General features: G+C 36.4%; 1 protein-coding gene across 16 annotated transcripts in view; it reads right to left on the reverse strand.

Moving 5' to 3' along the window:
* The window catches only part of DMD (dystrophin), a 2,138,536-nt gene that overhangs the window by 1,654,700 nt on the left and 469,287 nt on the right, over positions 1-14,549 (reverse strand). For all 16 annotated transcript variants that reach the window (XM_058713880.1, XM_058713888.1, XM_058713887.1 and 13 more), the window contains exons 3-4: positions 2,945-3,037; positions 1,233-1,310 (exon numbers count right to left, since the gene is read on the reverse strand). In XM_058713880.1, the coding sequence (XP_058569863.1) occupies positions 1,233-1,310; positions 2,945-3,037 (171 nt within the window). The remainder of the gene's footprint in view (positions 1-1,232; positions 1,311-2,944; positions 3,038-14,549) is intronic.

Raw genomic sequence — 14,549 nt, forward strand, 5'->3', positions numbered from 1 at the left:
TATCTTGGTGGGAAGAGATCACCTACATGAAAGAGACTTAATAGAGTAATTCTTTGAATTTTCTGCTGTCTTCCTTGCTTTGTATATTTTGTAATGGAATATGGGGAACTGATATCTAAAAAAGATTTTTCTTCATGTAAATTCTACTATCTTTAAAACAATATTCTCAATTTTTGTGGTATTGATCTTTCAAAAGGATCTATCAGACTGATGTTGAGGCAAATGTTTTATAGAGTGTCTTATTATGCCTGCACAAAATTTGAAAATATACAGTTAGTCACTTCAGAAAATGATAAAAATCTATAATGATTTTATAAGGCAATTTCCATAGATTAAGTATGACAATAACTGTAAATTCATAAAATCAACCAAATGCTACACAGCCTTCACTAACATTTTCCATGTGATGCCCTCTCTGTACCAGATGAACTGAATAACTTTTGGGGGAGTATACATCACAACTAATCTATCACTGACGATGGTTATTTTTAGAGTATGTGAGCAATTTATTTGAATTTATTCTTGAAATAGAGATGTAATGTAATTAGGAAGCTACTAAGGACCTGGTAAACATATTGGTCGATGAGAAAGATTGCAGGAAGTTGCTAAGAAAGGAGGGGCTGCTTCTAATATCATGGTAGAAGGGAGGAATCTCAAGGTTACTCTCCTCTCATCTACATACTTGTTTAGGTATAACTGTTGACCTTCTAATGCCACACATGCATGTTCATCCAGTTAAACTAAATCAAACCTAGCAAGAGAAAACAAATTTGCAGTTCTGTAAGTTGAAAGAGTGAACTTTCATACGTGGGTGTGGTATCTAATAAATGTTGCCTTAACTCAAGCAAACTTGAATACATGAAAAATAATACTCAGCCTAGTAAAAGCCATTTGCTTCACAGAACACTACTCTAAGAAACTGAGGTTCACCAAAAGAGTGAATACGTCCTTCAGATATAGCTGCATCAAGTAAAATCTGAACACAACACACAGTGCCCTATCGGGTCTGAGTCACACCCTTCCCTGCCCTCTGTGACTCGGTACATTTACTTGCTGAGTCACATTAGCCACCAGCAGATGCACATGAACCAGAACGCATACTCGTTATAACCCACTACTGTGATTTGTAAGAGAACTTGAGAAGCTCTCCCTGCATTTGGGGCCAAAGCCCTCACTCAAACATTAACTATGTTGTCTCATGGTATCCAAACTCTGTCCAGGTCTCCACTTACATTATTTTTCTGCAAGACGCGCAGTGCCTTGTTGACATTGTTCAGGGCATGAACTCTTGTGGATCCTTTTTCTTTTGGCTGAAAACAAAATGAAACAATGTTTACTGCCCAGCAGAGAGGGACAATCTACTAGAAATGAAACAATTTATACATTTTACTTCTAAGTTTGAGTATTTTAAATGGACACAGGCTGTGAGGCATTAATATAATACACTTAAGGGCTCTGGGTTAATTGTCCTTGTCATAGGACTTTCTTAGCATGAATCAACCTCTCCTCAAGAAAAAATGACAGTTTTTTTTTTCTTCAAAAAAAAAAAATCTATTTTGGTTACCATCTCTTCATTCTGCAGCCCAGCTGGGGATTACAGCATGACCAGGAAGAGAAACAACATTGCAATAAGGGTTTATTAGTAAGGTAGATAAGTGAGTTGATTTCCACACTTTTAAGGAACGTATAAAAGAGACTTGAGCCTATAAGGATTATATAATGCCAAATAGGATTAAGACAAACTATTTTTGTCGACATTACCTTAACTGTCTTCATCACTGAAGCTCAAAACCTCAATAATCCTTGGTTCTATAACCCTCACTCCCAATCCCCCAAATACCATCTGATCCTATAATTTCGAAACTGACATTTGCACAGTACATTACAGTATGTGGATTAAATCATTTATCCAGTTGTGGAGTTTCAGAAATTCTGCCATTATGATGCCTACCATATTTACTTCTAAAATGAAATACACATCTTAAGAAATTTGTAAACACACAGTAAATCTACAGATGGTCCCCAACATGATAGTTCAATTCAGGATTTCATGACTTTATGATGGTGCAAAAGTGAGAGGCATTCAGCAAAAACTGTGCTTCACATTTTGATTTTGGATCTTTTCCCAGGCTAGTGATAACCCAGTATGCTACTCTGGTGACACTGGGCAGGGGCGGTGAACCACAGCTCCCAGTCAGCCATGCAATCAATCATAAGGGTAAACAACCAATGTTCGTACAACACTCTGTTTTTCGCTTTCCATACAGCATTACATTCCATGAGACAGTCAACACTTTATTATAATATAGGCTTCGTGGTAAATGATTTTCCCCAACTGTATGCTAATATAAGTGTTCTGAGCATGTTTAAGGTAGACTAGGCTAAAGTATGAAGTTCAGTAGGTTAGGTATATTCAATGTATTTTCAAATTTTATTTCCAGTTTAGGATGGATTAGTAGGGACATAACCCCATGGTAAGTCAAGGAAGATCGGTATTATTAACCATTGGCACAGTGTTGGATAGCAGTTCTCTGGAATTTACTCATCTTGCAACTCTTCATTTTCCATATCTCAAGTTAAATGTTCTTGTCACAATAAAAAAATGAACTGAAACTTAAAAGATCATTATGAATAAAAGCCTTATAAAAAGACATTCAATAACAAAGATACCCAATATTATGAACAAGTAATATCTATTAATTAACATAAGTTACATTACTGAAAAATGTCACCTGCTAGTTCTATATAGGATAGAGTATGCCAAAATAAAAGTAATATCGAATATTGTTTTATTCAGGAATAGGTCCTCTACTACTAGTTAAATCGGTAATTATTAAAATAGTGCATTTTACTAGATCGAGTAAAACTACACTGAGTTCATTTATTTTTTCTTAGTAAATTCCCCTAAGGTTAATGTAAACTTTCTTAGAAATAATTCACGTACCAGTTTTTGCCCTGTCAGGCCTTCCAGAAGATCTAGGAGGCGTCTCCCATCCTGTAGGTCACTGAAGAGGTTCTCTATGTGCTGCTTCCCAAACTGAAACATGAAATATACCCAATTAAAGCAAGCACTCTTCCAGTGATCCATTTCCATGATTATGCCTTTTAAAATTGAAAGCTGTGGTTAAGAATATGCCATGTAACAGGGTACCTGGGGGGCTCAGTCGCTTGAGCATCTGACTTTGGCTCAAGTCATGATCTCGTGGTTCATGGGCTCGAGCCCCGCATCAGGCTCTGTGCTGACAGCTCAGAGCCTCGGGCCTGCTCCAGATTCTGCGTCTCCTTTTCTCTCTCTCTCTCTCTCTCTCTCTCTCTCTCTCTCTCTGTCCCTCCCCGACTCACGCTCTGTCTCTCTCTCAAAAATAAATAAACATTAAAAAAAAGAATATGTAATGTATCTAATTCTTAATCTGCCAAGGGTGAAAGATGAAAAGAGAACCTCCAAGTAAAAAACAAAAAAAGCAATATATCATCATTAGGTCAAATCTATTTAAATTGTTTTTTTTTTTTTTTAATAAGGTGAGTTGGATTATCTGTAGCCTAACTGGTCTAATTAACGCAACTTTTTAAAAGCTGGTTCTATGAAGGAGAGAGAGGTAAACACACAAAGAAACAGACCACCTACAATTTGCCCTGCGCAGGTGCTTAAAATTTAACTGTTTGGTATACCTCTATCATAGAGGGCCCACCATCCTGCACCTAGAACGTGCTCTCTCTGAATATACACTTTGGAAACTATCTCAGAATGATCCATTTTCATCTTGCATGGCTCATATGTTAGAAATACCTGCTTTTAACTGAGTTGAAATGGCCCTGTGACACCTTTGCATCTATTTTCCTCAGTTCTTTACCTGGGAATTATACTGAAGGAAAAAGAATAACCACTCATAGTATCTGGAATTTTTGTAGCAACTGCTCATCAAAAACAATTCACTAAATGAGTGGGTCTTCAAATCTTTGTGATATAGCTGTGGGCTGGCACTAAAATACTCATCTTAGAGACAAGACAAAGAGATTGAACATGTGGCCCTTTGTCACAAAAACTACAAGACAGTAAAGCCAAAATTCTGTCTGGATCCATCTAACTCCTGAGAGGCTTGTTCTTCTTAGTTTATCATACTCTGCTTTCTAGGCCTTATCCTCCTTCCATCTGATTATCTTTCAAATATTTTATTTTTCTGTCATGCTCTCAAATATTTTCTTTTTCTGGTTGAAAGCCTAAAATCCCTTCCTATGAAATCATTCACATCTCTTTCATCAGTCAGTTTCTCTAGAAAGCCCTAATTTATCAGTGGCAGATGTTTACTGAGCACCAATAAACCTGAGCTAGATGCAGGGGCATACACTAGTAAATCAGCCAGACATGACCCCAGCCCTTATAGAACTTTGAGTCCAGCAGGGAAAACAAATATTCCCAAAAGGTAATACTACACAGAATCAGTAAAAGGGACCCAGGAACATATAACTGTGGGAACGACCATAGTATGGGGACCATGAAATACTTCCTCACAAATGTCAGGCGATGCGTCTAACATTACTTTCCATGTGAGTGGGTTTGTCTCAAGCCTTCCTCGATTGCATGCAAACCTGACATTTCACACAGGTCAAGAAAAACAAAGAGCAGCCTTAGTTTCCAGGCAAAGGGCATCCCTAAGGTTTCCAAGATTAAACACATAGGATTCAAGCTCTCCCTACTGCATGGTAGCCATGTCAATGACAAATCCTGTCAATGCCTTGGTGTTTCACCTAATGAGAACACAGATCCCCCACAAAAAGGCTGCCAGTCCTATGGCCACCCTTGAAAATCGAGCCACAGAGATGCTTTGACAAAGATAACTGCAAGCTATTATTTGTAAATTCTCCTCTAATAGTTCTGATTAAGAATTTCAGGGGAAAAGAAGACAACATAAAAATACGAATGTGCTGAAATTTTTAAAAACACCTTGACTACACATTATGTGCAAGTAAATCTCAAAACAACATGCCATTTTTATGAAACTTTAAGGAAAGCTTTCTACTAATAAGTAAAAGAAAATGAATGCATGCTTTCAAATTGGTTGAAGCTCTAAGATGCCTCGAAAATGCTGTTGGCTGTTTTGTTTTCTTTTCTTTTCTTTTGTTCCATCCAGGAGCAAAACTTTACAGATGCATTTCAGAAGTGAGTGGCTTCCAAACTTATCGACAAAAAGAATATTGCACACTGAAATGTGTCAAGTTTTGAAGAAAAAAAATATATACTTACCTGACAAAGATACTTGCTCTTGTTAAAAAATATGTATCTGGATAGATATATAGACAGACAGATGACAGAAAGATAGATAGATAGATAGATAGGTAGGTAGATAGATAGATAGATAGATAGATAGATAGATAGATGATAGATAACAAAGTCTGTCAAACCAGGAAGGATGTGGGTGGCAAGGTGTTTATTCAAGAAGGGCAGGAACAGGAAATCTGGTAAGTATTCAGGCACAGAGTAAAGCATAAACCCCAAGGCCGTAAGGATCATCTAACATCCACAACACAAAGACTATAAAGCTTATGCTTTGGGGACAAGGAGTCCAACAACACAAAGACTATAAAGCTTATGCTTTGGGGACAAGGAGTCCAGACAGAGGTCAAAACAAGGCAAATGGGATCTTGCTTTGATCCAAGCTCATACATACAGGCCAAGGTATTTTATAATTCTTTCTTTTAAACTGGAAGCAAACAAATGGAGAGGAAGTGAAGGACTGTAGGCTAATCAGAGGCCTCCGGGCACATCTATTTGGGGCACCTCGAAAGCAATGAGGTGACAGAGAAAAAGCTCTAGCTATCATACATAATTTCATAACTCATACGATAAACGATATACTAAAGTATCATAATTGAAATCCAATTTCTACTTGTTATATCCACATTCTCTAATAGAGTGCTTCTCAGAATGTTCCATCAAAGCATCCTTCTAGCAGATGAGATGGAATGAATTTACCCCAGGTCTGGCAGTATAAATTAGGCAGTGACAGCAGGTTCAAAATGTCTATAAACACATATGCTTTCTGTTAAGAATTCATGGAGATTTTGCCTTCTTCTCTGAATTAATGTTTGTTTTAAAAGTATTTTCAAGCACTTACGAGTGACATTTCCTCTTCTAGGTCTAATTAAAGTGATGCTCAATGAAATGTACAGTATGTAGCCTGTAACTTCACAGATCTTCAGGTGCTCAGTCTTACTCTTCCTGTGGTATAAAGACCCCAGGGAAAGCAAAACATCTCATCTCTGTTGGATGGTTTTTATTTCTTTCCTAGATTCAAATCCTCATTCCATAACATTATAGCTATGATATAGTAAAAGTAGCACAGTTTTGAGAGGCAGAAATAGCTGACTTTTAAACTCAAGTCCTCTATTCACTAGCTTTGCTGTCTCAGGCAAGTGACTTAGCCTTTCTGAAGCACAATATACTCTCTTTTTTTGCAATAATATTTTATTTTAGTTTTTATTTTTTAATATGAAATGTACTGTCAGATTGGTTTCCATACAACACCCAGTGCTCCTGTCACCAGGGGCCCTCCTCCACACCCCTCATCCACCCTCCCTCCCTCGCACTCCCCATCAACCCTCAGTTCTCAGTTTTTAAGAGTCTCTTATGTTTTGGTTCCCTCCCTCTCTAACCTTTTTTTTTTTCTCCTTCCCCTCCCCCATGGTCTTCTGTTTAAATGGAGATTGAAATAATACCACTTCAGAGCACTCTTCTGAGGCTTAAATGGAACAGTATGCTGTGGTATACAGACTGGGCAGATAGTAGGCACTCAATAAATATAGGATTTTTTGTTTTGTTTTGTTCAATTATTCCTTGACTTCTCTCTGTCTGGCCAAATTCCAGATTAAATACAATGCTGGTACATTATTGAGTCTACTAGAAAATGTAGAGCTCACTTACAGTGTACTCTGATTTTCTTAGTTTGGTACCCTTGTAAGAGTGAAAGTCAAGGATAGAAGATGTCACTCCATATTCTATTACTAATACTGGTAAATGTGGACGGCACTCAGAGGCTTCAAGCCCTTTCTCTCTCTCTCTCTCTCTCTCTCTCTCTCTCTCTCTCTCTCCTTCTCCCTCCCTCCCTCCCTGTCTCTTTTTGTTCTTGGGGTTACCTTTCATTAAATATTTTGTTTACCTCCCTTTTCATCTTCTACATCTACTATGTCTTTTTGTTGCAAGTGACATTTATGTCATGAAAACAGTAATATTTCTTTAAAATTCCCTATCTGTAATGGCTTTCAAGTATATGAAAATTATTTTGTAAAGCACACAAAACATTAAACTCTCTTTGGGCCATATGACCCTGCGGCTCTCTGTCTTCAATCCCTTTCGTGACTAGTATTTTATTTAAAAGGTGAACTTTTGATATTACTCAGCAGTTTACTGCATTCACTTACATATTGTCTTCTTCCTTGCGAACCCAAATAAAAAGATGAAAGGGCTATAAAATGAGATAATAATGCTTCCTGATCATTGTCAGTATGATATATAGAAATACAGATGCACAGACAAGGTTCAAAAGAAAAAAAATCAGATAGGTTGATTAGCAAGTGGGATAAACAAAGTGACAAAAAATCAAAGTGAAAAAAAATTGTAAGGGACAGAAATGGATTTGTGAAAATATTTAAATAACTTCTGATTCTTCACAGTTGTTATCAATCCCTTAACCTAAAAATACACAGGGATCAATATAATATTCCAATGAGAGGTAAAGAGCACAGGAGTTATTTAGCATGGCCTTCTGCTTACAGAAAGTTCAGCCTCTGGACATCTCTGTTGGTCAGAAAGTCAAGATACTTCTCTGTGATTACAAATCGTTAGATACTGGAAATACCAAAAACACTGGGAACACCAAAAAGAAGGGTGAAAATAATTCAAAATCTATTGGTGGATGATGCTGATCGCCTCCCATAAAATTATTACAACGCATTATAGTCTAAATAGGTTGTTTTCATAGATGATTGTTTTTTTAAGTATGAATTACAAAAAGTATTTTATAAGAGAATTTTATCGAGGTGTAATATACATATAGGAAAATGCACATACCTTAAGAGTTAGCTCAATTGGCTTTTATGAACTGAACACATTCATATTATCACCACCTATATGGAGAAATAAAATACAACCAGCATCCTCAGAGCTTCCTCACACCCCCTTCTGTGTAGTAGCCCCTTCAATAATGACCACTATATTGACTTTTAGTACCACAGATTAATCTTGCATTGAAAGGAGTCTCTTAAAAACAGAAAAACAATGTTGGTTTAGTGTTTCATTTTAGGAGACTAATGACTGAAAGATACCAGGTTGAGGCAGAGGGAATTTGGAAATTAAAAAAAAAAAAGAAAGAAGGTGCACTGCTGAAATTTGTTTAACGAAACAAAAGGAAGGTATGATAATGTCAAAAGAAAGTGTTTGCTTCATACCTAGAAGGTCTTGGTTCAAATCCCCAGTCCTGCCATATCTCCAGTTGCGTGATATTGAGCAAATAACTTAAGCTTTCTGTGCCTTACCTTTTGATCTACACAATGAAGAAATACTGTTACCTAACTTATGGTAATCCTGTGAAGATTTAAATGCACTTAGAACAGTGCTTTGTTTATAAGATATACTCAATAAGTGTCAGCTATCATGAATTTGTTCCAAAATTCTTAAGCCAAATAATCCATATTTTCCATAATTCTCCTTATAAATTTTGCCTCAAAGTAACAGAAGGAATCAACTTCAAAGTATTAGTATGGGGATTAAATGGTTCATAATTACAAGGTGTCCAACATGTGGCCTGGCACAGAAAATGATTAATAATCTCTAATAACATTCTCTGTTTCCTCCTTCCTGTTAAATGCCATCACCTGAAGGTGAAGAATAGAACTTTGCTTTATGGGTCACAGGGTCCTAGCAGGATTTTGGTAACTTGAAGAGAGTTTAATAAGGGACAATTTACAAAGATGAAGGCAGGGAATAAAGAAACCACCATAACTGGTAGTAGAGAATGGATATTATCACTCCTAGACTCAGGATTGAAAAGAAAGAGTGGTTACTGGTCCCTCAACAAAGAGAGAGCTAACAGAGTCACCTGACAGGAGCTTGGACAGCAGGCAAATGAATGCAGCCACCCTGGAGTTAATAAATGCCCTGGTCTTTCTTTCCTCTCTCTAGGACCTCCTGTAAATGCTCCCATTAGTCAAATTCAACTGGAAGCCAGAGGACAAGAAAGTCTGCTGATATGGTCCACAGAGGTCAGCCTCACAGGGAAGAAAAAGGCAAAGAGTGGACCTAGAGGAAGAAACCACAGACATACAACACCCCAGACAGGAAAACAAACTTTCTGTGACCCAAGGGATCAATGTCAGGGACGCCCATGTCAGAAAATAAATAAAAACCCAAGTGTTCCTCCCCAAGTCTCCTATATTTCTATCATTGGTAAGGTCATATGAAAGAGTCAAATGTATCACTGAGACATTTCCTATTCTACAAAAAGGGTATCAAAGTCCTGGAATGTTCTGTGGGAATTGACAGTTGAAAATTAATATATATTATTCGTTATTCCTTAACATCAAATACTTTTAAAGACTTCTATATACCAGGTAAAGCACTAAAATCTGAGATACAGAGATAATCAAGCACTAAAATCTGGGATACAAAGATAATCAAGAAAAATCCAAGTTATTCCTTGGAGCTAAGAAGTGTTTAAAAGCTAAGTTTGATAATATAATAGATTTACAATCTCTCCAGATATAAAATGCTATTTGGCAGGAAGTCTTTATAAAACATAATCACTAGGATCTAATATGCATACTATACTATTAAGTACACGAGAAAAGATTCAACCAGATTTCACATTAGAACTTTCTACAGGAGCCCCAACAATAGTTAATGAAAATCAAGTCATTATCTGTAAATGGTCTATTAGAAACCCAAAAGTAAAGTGTGCTTAACCGAAAGTTAGCATAGTTTGTTGTCTGATCAGGTCTGTCTTTAACATGGTGTGTAATGAAACTGAATTCTTAAACTAGGCCTGAGTTTTCTCATCTGTAAATTAAATAGGTCAGTGCTAATTCAATTACCAGGCTTTTCAAAAGAAAAAGTAGTATCATCACGGTAAGTAATTTTCTGTCTTACATTTCTAGACATAACTTTAATGTAAAAATAGTTATTTTTAAATATATGGTAACATTACAAACCATGATTGTAGTTCATGATCTTATTTTGCCTTTAATTTTTTTTAATTTCTTATTGAAGTTTAATTGCCATACAATGTTACATTTGTTTCAGGTGTATAACATATTGATTCAACAATTCTATACATTACCATACTACCCACCACAATAAGTGTAGTCACTATTTGTTACCATACAACATTATTAAAAGAGTATTGACTATATTCCCTATGCCATATTTTTCATCTAACTTATTTATTTTATAACTTTTGTACCTCTGAATCCCCTTCATCTATTTTGTCCATTCCCTCCATCCACCTCCCCTCTGGCAACTACCCGTCTATTCTCTGTATTTAGGAGTCTGTTTGTTTGTTTGCGTTTGTTCTTTGGATTCCACATGTAAGTGAAATGATATAGTATTTGTCTTTGTCTGACTTACTTCTTAGCATCATACCATCTAGGTTCATCCATGTTGTCACAAATGGCAAGATTTCATTCTTATACCACCCTTAAATATGCCCTATAAACTTAAAATTCTGAAAGTTAAATTTGATTTCTCTATTAAATCACATAAACATAGGATTTAAGGTTGAGACAGCTAATAATGGAAAGGAGGGCTGGTTATATTCTATCCCCACAGTAGCTTTTGTGACAGAAAAAGCACAAGATAAGGTTTCCCAGAGGAAGCATTTCATTTCAAAGCATCTAAATAACACTCTGATTCTTCAAAAAAAAAAAAAAAAAAAAAGAATGCTATATAACACAATGGACATGTTCACTAGAGAAAGGCCAACTATTGGCACTTAGCTCCAGGCAAAATACAGAGGGACGCAGGACAATTCAACCTCGATAAGATTCAGTGGGAGGAGACCTTCTGATATTGCCTTTAATTAATAAGTTTAAAACTTACTTATAAAATTAGCATTTTTATAATTTCTCAATTGTACTGCATTGCAATTGTGTGGACAATTACATGACAAGATACAGCCTCTTCCTAATCATTTCCTGCCCCTACCCACTAGGAAGTCAGCCTTGGACGATTCATTCTCTCTTCTTCCATGGCTATGAGGAGGGTCTGCCAATAGTCAGTGCCAAGTCAAGAAAACAGGAGACCCACAGAAAGGACAAAAGTCACAGAGGGCAGAATATTTAAGTAAGAGCTTCTGTCACCACTATAACTCCATTTCCTTCTAATAGTTTGATTCATATGAAACTTACAATTCTGAAGTCAAATATGGTTTAATATTGGCTATTTCATATGATTCATCCTCCTATGTTCTACAAAGATATGAGTAATACACAATAAGTGCTTAATTTAAGTCAGTCACAATTCTGTGCACTGTACAGGGATTATTTTAATTAACTGCCACAACAATCAATTAAAATCATTCCCATTTTCTAGATGACAAAGCTGAAGCACAGAGAACATAAGTAACCTGACTAAAGCCACACAGTGAAAAAGTGGTAGATACCAACCCGAATTCAAGCAGTCTATCTCCAGATTTCTTAACCACTCTCTACACTGTAACCACTATTTGGGCTGGGCTTCTATGACCATGATGCCATTCAGGGTCAGTGTGAGATAAATTTTACTTGCTCATTTTCACAATCTTTCAATAAAGTAGGGGATAATTTAACTAATTACTCTTTTTCTTTCCCCTGGAGTTTCTGAAGGTCAGATGCAGTTACATAGCCTACGAACAAAATTGCTTTTAATTTTAGGTTGAATTAGTAACTGAAGGATAATAACACAGTGATAATTCTACATATGCACATTAGGAAAATTCTTCAATGTCCTAAATTTTTACTGTTATATCACTCTTATGGGGGATTCTATTAACTCATTCAGGAGTCCCATATGCCAAGCAGTGAGATCCTCAATAAATCTGGTAAATACTGCTCTAGAGACCAAAACAAGTTTTTAAAATGAAGAATTTATTCTAAGGTATATGGAAGATATGGCTTTTTAATGTTAATTCCATTAAAAAACAAAAGCAATACCTCACACCAAAAACCTAGAAAGACTACAGATCAAAATATAGATATATTTAAAGCAATCCTTAAATGTAATCCTTGATGAGGAATAAATGAGATCAAAGAAATAGGAAAAGTTTACCTGTGCAATCAGTGCACTTATTTCTTGAGAGATCCACTCAAACATGCCAGTCACTTATCCAAAGTCTTCCATGTGAGATTCATATACTCACATGTTAAAGAATATTGCATCGGTTTATATACACAATGGAATACTACGTGGCAATGAGAAAGAATGAAATATGGCCTTTTGTAGCAACGTGGATGGAACTGGAGAGTGTGATGCTAAGTGAAATAAGCCATACAGAGAAAGACAGATACCATATGGTTTCACTCTTGTGTGGATCCTGAGAAACGTAACAGAAACCCATGGGGGAGGGGAAGGGAAAAAAAAAAAAAAGAGGTTAGAGTGGGAGAGAGCCAAAGCATAAGAGACCCTTAAAAACTGAGAACAAACTGAGGGTTGAGGGGGGTGGGAGGGAGGGGAGGGTGGGTGATGGGTATTGAGGAGGGCACCTTTTGGGATGAGCACTGGGTGTTGTATGGAAACCAATTTGACAATAAATTTCATATATTGAAAAAAAACAAAAACAAAAACAAAAACAAAAAAAGAATATTGCCTCTGAAGCCAAATAGGCCTTTATTTAATTGCAGTTCTTTTTCCAACTGTGTGAACTTGAATAAGTTATTTGGTAGTTTGCTTATTTTCCTAACATATCAAAGGAGGAGGGTAGTGAAATTATTCAACTAAATTAAATAGATACTATTCAAATACTTTATACTGTTCCAGGTGCTGGGAATAATTGGGAAGATAAAAAGATTTAAAAAAAACAAGATACTGACATTGTTTTCCAAGCTTTGGCCATGGTCAGGAAGAAGGTTTGCATCTAAGCAAATATAATTATAGCATTGTGTTATAACCCTGTCAGTAGAGGTATTATAAATATGGTGTCAGCACAAATAAGGAGAGATGTCATCTTTGATAGAGTAACAGAAGCACAAGTCCTTGAATTGAAATTTACAAAGTTAAATAGGAAATCAACAGGTAGATGTGGAAAGAGGAAGAGAATGCCAAGCAGAGAGGCACTTCAGATGCTAAGGATCAAATAAATTAAACTGCATCAAATATTCAAGAAACTGGGATAAATCAGTTCTTGGAGCACAGGGCACATGGAGGGATGGCAGATGATGGGATGGGAGATGTGTGAGAACCCACAGCAGAGGGAACTTGGTTTGCCACCCAAAGGAGCTTGGGCAAATGTCCAATGATCTTTTGTATTAATTCTTTACAGCATGGCATCTAATTTTGAAGTTTTTACCATATTTTCCACACTAATATTTACATTGATGTTTTAAGGTACTTAATATTGTTTAGGAAAGACCAATATTGGCATCGTTTACAACCTAATTCTGCAGTTGCAAAAATCTGAGAGAACTATTCTGGTGTGGAAATAATACTTGGCGAGAGAGTTGTGTTGTTCAGGAGCAACTGCTCTAACTTGCCTCTGGAAGCAGGGTTGGCCATTGTCTTACTTTGGCCAATTGGATGCAGTGGAAATGATAGTGGTCTACTTCTAGAGGCAGGCCTCACAAGGGCTCGAACACTTTTGCTTCCTTGTTCATGTCTCTACCTTCACCAAAAGAACATGACTGAGCTAGAGAGCTGGAAGATGAGACATGTGATTCAGAGCCAAGTTTCCAAGTAATCCCAGATGACGTCATTTTGGCTGGTTGACAGCCAGACATGTGGGAGAGCTCAGCCAAGATCAGCAAAGACATCTGATCAACTGATGGCTAACTAGAGACATGTGAATAATCCCAACAGCTGAAGAACTAGGTGTTTTAACCTACTGAGTTTAAAAGTAGTTGTTACACAGCATTAGCATTAGCTAACTGATACATGTCTGTACATAAACGTTTGTTTCTACAAAGGAGAAATATGTCTGAAAAATTATACTTTAATATATAAATACGGATAAATTATTTATGAATTACTTGTAAGAGAAGCTTCATAATTTTTGTGAAACAGAACTTAAAGCTGGGAAGCATTGTTACTGCCGAAATTGAATATGAGCAAAAAATCACTGTTTCTAGAGATAGATTCAATGAGTTATCTGGAAAAGAACATAGTCAATGTACACGACACAGCTCCTCCAATTCCAACATGAAATTAAAATTAACAAAGTTCTGTGGTTTTTGATTGTCAATTTTATGGAATCAAGAATGCAGTACCGTCAACCTTAAAAGATTTCTAAAGCTACCTTTAATAAAATGAACTCTTCTGTGGTAGTCACATACCACAAATACAACAAAGATTGTATTTCTTGCTCAACATGTTC

Source organism: Neofelis nebulosa, chromosome X, assembly GCF_028018385.1.
Source record: "Neofelis nebulosa isolate mNeoNeb1 chromosome X, mNeoNeb1.pri, whole genome shotgun sequence".
NCBI classification, from domain to species: Eukaryota; Metazoa; Chordata; class Mammalia; order Carnivora; family Felidae; genus Neofelis; species Neofelis nebulosa.